Consider the following 4,488-nt stretch of genomic DNA (forward strand, 5'->3'; position numbering starts at 1 on the left):
AAGTTTACAATGTCTGCATACCATGGTACCTGCTCTTGTTCCACAACTAGTAATTGTTCATCAGGAAAGGAGTCTTGAATCTGCAATTCTGCCTCTGATTTGCTGCTGCTATTGTGAGTTTCCAGCCTTGATAAATGGTCCACTACTTGATTTTCAGTGCCTTTCCTATCTCGGATTTCTAAATCGAATTCTTGCAGCAATAGAACCCAACGTATAAGCCTCGGTTTAGAATCCTTTTTGGCTATCAAATACTTGATAGCAGAGTGGTCCGTGTACACAATAACCTTAGTCCCCACAAGATAGGATCGAAATTTTTCAAAGGCAAAAATCACGGCCAGCAGCTCTTTTTCAGTTGTAGTGTAATTAATCTGGGCGTCCACCAATGTTTTGCTTGCATAGTAAATAGAATGAAAAATTTTGTTCTTTCGCTGCCCAAGAACAGCTCCAATCGCGAAGTCACTGGCGTCACACATAAGTTCAAAAGGTAATGACCAGTCGGGTGCTGTGATCACTGGTGCTGTAACAAAGGCTGACTTCAATCTCAAAAATGCCTCTTGACATTCATCAGTAAACTCAAAAGGCCTATTTTGCTCCATCAAGCGCCATAAGGGTTTGGACACCTTTGAAAAATCCTTTATAAAACGCTTGTAAAAGCCAGCATGGCCGAGGAAACTTCTAATTCCTTTTACCGTGGTAGGGGCTGGTAGTTTCTCAATAACTTCCAGTTTAGCTTTGTCAACCTCTATCCCCTTGCTAGACACTTTATGCCCCAATACAATGCCCTCTTGCACCATGAAATGGCATTTTTCCCAGTTCAACACTAGATGGGTTTCTTCGCACCTCTTTAAGACCTTTTCTAAGTTCTCCAAGCAAACTTCAAAAGAATCCCCATAGACAGAGAAATCGTCCATGAATATCTCCAAGATACTCTCAGCCATATCCGAGAAAATAGCCATCATGCACCGCTGAAATGTGGCTGGTGCATTACATAACCCAAAGGGCATCCTCCTAAAAGCGAATGTGCGGTATGGGCAGGTGAAAGTAGTCTTCTCTTGGTCTTCAGGCGCGATAGATATCTGATTATACCCAGAATACCCGTCAAGAAAACAAAAGAACTCCTTACCCGCCAAGCGGTCCAACATTTGGTCGATGAAGGGCAAAGGGAAATGGTCCTTTCTAGTGGCTTTGTTCAGTTTTCTATAATCCATACAAACCCGCCACCCAGTAACTGTGCAAGTAGGAATAAGTTAGTTGCTGTCATTTGTAACTACTGTAACACCCCCCTACTTCGGAACACATTGGACAGGACTAACCCAAGTGCTATCGGAAATCGGATAGATTATCCCATAATCAAGCCACTTAATGACATCTTTTCTAACCACGTCCTTCATCACTGGACTCAACCTCCTTTGCTACTCCATAGAGTGAGTACAATCAGCTTCCAGCAAGATCTTGTGCATACACAATGTTGGACTAATCCCTTGAATATCAGCCATTGTCCATCCAATTGCCCTTTTATGCTGCTTCAATAATCTCAGCAATGACTCCTCAGCAACAGACTCCAGACAGCTTGAAATTATTACAGGCAAAGTATCATTGTCGCCCAAGTACACATACTTTAAATGACTAGGCAGTGGCTTTAACTCCAGCTGGGGTGGCTCTTCAACAGATGGTTTGGGTGGCTGGAAGTGCTTTTCTGGCAGATTTAGAGCTTCAAAGACTTTATTGAATTTCTTTACTGGTTGATAAGAATCCACCCATGTAATAATCTGCTCTTCCTCACTACTATAATCCTCCTCATCTACAAAAATCTGGGTACCCATAGCAGCTTTTTCCACACTTCTACTGATTATTTCAGCCACTAAAGTGTCAATAACATCAACTCTAGAGCATTCTTCAACTTCATCCGGAAACTTCATGGCTTTGAATACACTAAAAGTGACTTGCTGGTCATTCACCCGCATAGTAAGTTCTCCGTTCTGTACATCAATGAGAGTACGCCCTGTAGCAAGAAAGGGCCGACCCAATATTATAGGCACTTCTCTATCCGCTTCGTAGTCTAGAATGATGAAGTCGGCCGGAAAGATAAACTTATCAAATTGGACTAGAACATCCTCGATTTTGCCCTCGGGATGAGCCATGGATCTGTCGGCAAGCTGTAATGTAACGGTCGTGGGTCTTGCTTCACCAATACCCAACTTTTTAAAGATTGACATAGGCATAAGGTTGATGCTAGTGCCCAAATCGCATAATGCTCTTCCAACATCTCTACCTCCAATAGAACACGGAATCGTGAAACTGCCAGGATCTTTTAACTTAGGAGGGATCTTGCTTTTCAACATCGCGCTACATCCTTCTGAGAGAGCTACAGTCTCAAACTCCCCCAATCGCCTTTTCTTTGTCAAGATATCCTTTAAGAACTTGACATAATTCGGCATTTGCTCCAATGCTTCGACTAAGGGGATATTAATATGCAACTGTTTCAGTACATCCAAAAACTTTCTGAACTGACCATCCTATTGTTGTTTGCGAAATCACTGCGGAAATGGAAGGGGAGGTTTAGGACCAGAGTTTACTGGAGCAGTTTGCTGACCCTTTGCTGTAGCAACTGGGCCAGTTTCAGCAATTTCCTGGGCAGTTTTGTTACTTGTTTCTCCTTCGCTTTGGATTCAAGTGGGCTCTCCACTACCCTGTATTTCCTCAGAATTTCCCAGATTTTTACCATTCCTCAGCTGAATAGCTTTACAGTGTTATTTCCCATCTCTCCTTGGGTTTTCTGTATCACTAGGCAAAGATCCTTGCGGCCTAGTTTTCATTTCATTGGCTAGCTGGCCGAGCTGCATCTCAAGATTACGAAGAGAAGTTGCTTGGCTCTGTATTACTGCATCGTTCTTAGCCATATACTCCCCCATTAGATTCTCCAAAGAGTTCGGCTGGGAGTTTTGAACATGTTGTGAAGGTCTCGACTGCTGTGAAAAACCTGGTGGATATGCTTGTCTTCCTTGTGCTGGTGCTGTGCTTGAACTTGCTCCTTGACCCCCCCATGACAGATTAGGATGATTCTTCCACGCTCGATTGTAAGTGTTAGAATATGGGTTGTTGTTGCGGTTGAAATTCTGATTACCCACATAGCAAACCGAGGCTGGATTTGAAGGACAATTCTCAAAAGTATGCCCGTCCCCACAGTATGATACTTCTGCACTTTGAATGGCAGCAGCTGGCTGAATATTTCCTCCCAAACTCATATTCTTCAAGATGTTGGTCATTGAGGCCATTTGAGCTGTTAGAGCCGTTAATGCATCTACTTCAAGAACTCCCGCCACCTTTCTACTTGTAGGAGCTCTAGTGTTTGACCATTGATAGTTATTACTTGCAATCCTTTCCAAAATCTCAAATGCTTCGTTGTAAGACTTGGAAAGAATGGCTCCATTGGCTGAAGCGTCCAAGACCATTCGAGAGGCTGCATTGAGACCATTGTAGAATGTCTCCATTTGTATACAATGTGGGATATCGTGGTGTGGACATTTTCTTAAAAGCTCTTTGAATCTTTCCCACACGTCACTAGTGGACTCATCTTCCAGCTGCTGAAACGAGATAATCTCACTTTTAAACTTTGCATTTCTAGTGGGAGGGAAGTATTTTCTTAGAAATTTCTCAGCCAAGTCATTCCAATTTGTAACCGAATCGGGAGGAAGGGTGTTGAGCCATGATCTAGCTCGGTCCCTTAAAGAGAACGGAAATAGCTTCAGCCTCAATGCTTCTTCACTCACTCCTTGTAGCTTGAAAGAATTGCTCACCTCCAAAAATGAACGAAGATGGAGCTGAGGATCTTCCGTTGGCATCCCACTAAACTGCCCCACGGTTTGGAGCATTTGAAACATCACTGGCTTGAGCTCGAATTGAGCTGCTTGTATTTCTGGCCTCACAATGCCTGGATTTAGCTCATTAAACATGGGGGCAGCGTATTCCCGTATTGCTCTGGCTCTGTCATCCACCAAAACAATGGGATTAGTGACTTGCTGGCCATCCCCCTCTTCATCAACTTGCTCAGCCATAGTGCCTCGGCTGTTAGCCTTTTTAGCCTTCCTCCTTTTTCTGAAAGTGCGTTCGATCTCGGGGTCAATAAGAGCAAGTTCAATGTCCTCTTGCTGGTTCATACACTGTAGGTACTTGAGATTGCACAACCTGAACCAACAAGGTTAAAAACAATGAAAATAAACTGTAAAATAGTTGATAAAACAGAATTTAATTTTACAGTCCCCGGCAACGGCGCCAAAAACTTGTTGTGAATTTTCTAACGATTAAAATATGCGCAAGTATACACAATCGACAACAAGTAATACAGTGATAGAGTATCAAAGTTCGTCTCCACAGGGACTTTTAAACTAAATAAATGAAATATCAACCAAAAACAGTTTACAATTCAGTGACCAAATCAAGAGAAAATTTGAGTGATTAATTATGAAAATAAATGTAAATGAGCAATTT

General features: G+C 42.6%; 1 protein-coding gene and 1 non-coding gene across 2 annotated transcripts; one reads left to right on the forward strand and one right to left on the reverse strand.

Moving 5' to 3' along the window:
- Positions 1 to 1,412: 1,412 nt before the first annotated feature.
- LOC133799621 (uncharacterized) lies at positions 1,413 to 2,438 on the reverse strand. Its single transcript, XM_062237618.1, has one exon. The coding sequence runs from the start codon at positions 2,436 to 2,438 to the stop codon at positions 1,413 to 1,415; it is 1,026 nt and encodes a 341-aa protein (XP_062093602.1).
- Positions 2,439 to 3,507: 1,069 nt separating this feature from the next.
- On the forward strand, positions 3,508 to 3,614 carry LOC133802940 (small nucleolar RNA R71). Its single transcript, XR_009877683.1, has one exon. It is a non-coding gene; the product is annotated as a small nucleolar RNA R71 (small nucleolar RNA).
- Positions 3,615 to 4,488: the final 874 nt, after the last annotated feature.

Source organism: Humulus lupulus, chromosome 9 (genome assembly GCF_963169125.1).
Source record: "Humulus lupulus chromosome 9, drHumLupu1.1, whole genome shotgun sequence".
NCBI lineage: Eukaryota > Viridiplantae > Streptophyta > Magnoliopsida > Rosales > Cannabaceae > Humulus > Humulus lupulus.

Bases quoted from the DNA above. Each gene is read 5' to 3' on its own strand.
- LOC133799621 (XM_062237618.1), bottom strand. From the start codon at position 2,438: ATGCCGAATTATGTCAAGTTCTTAAAGGATATCTTGACAAAGAAAAGG.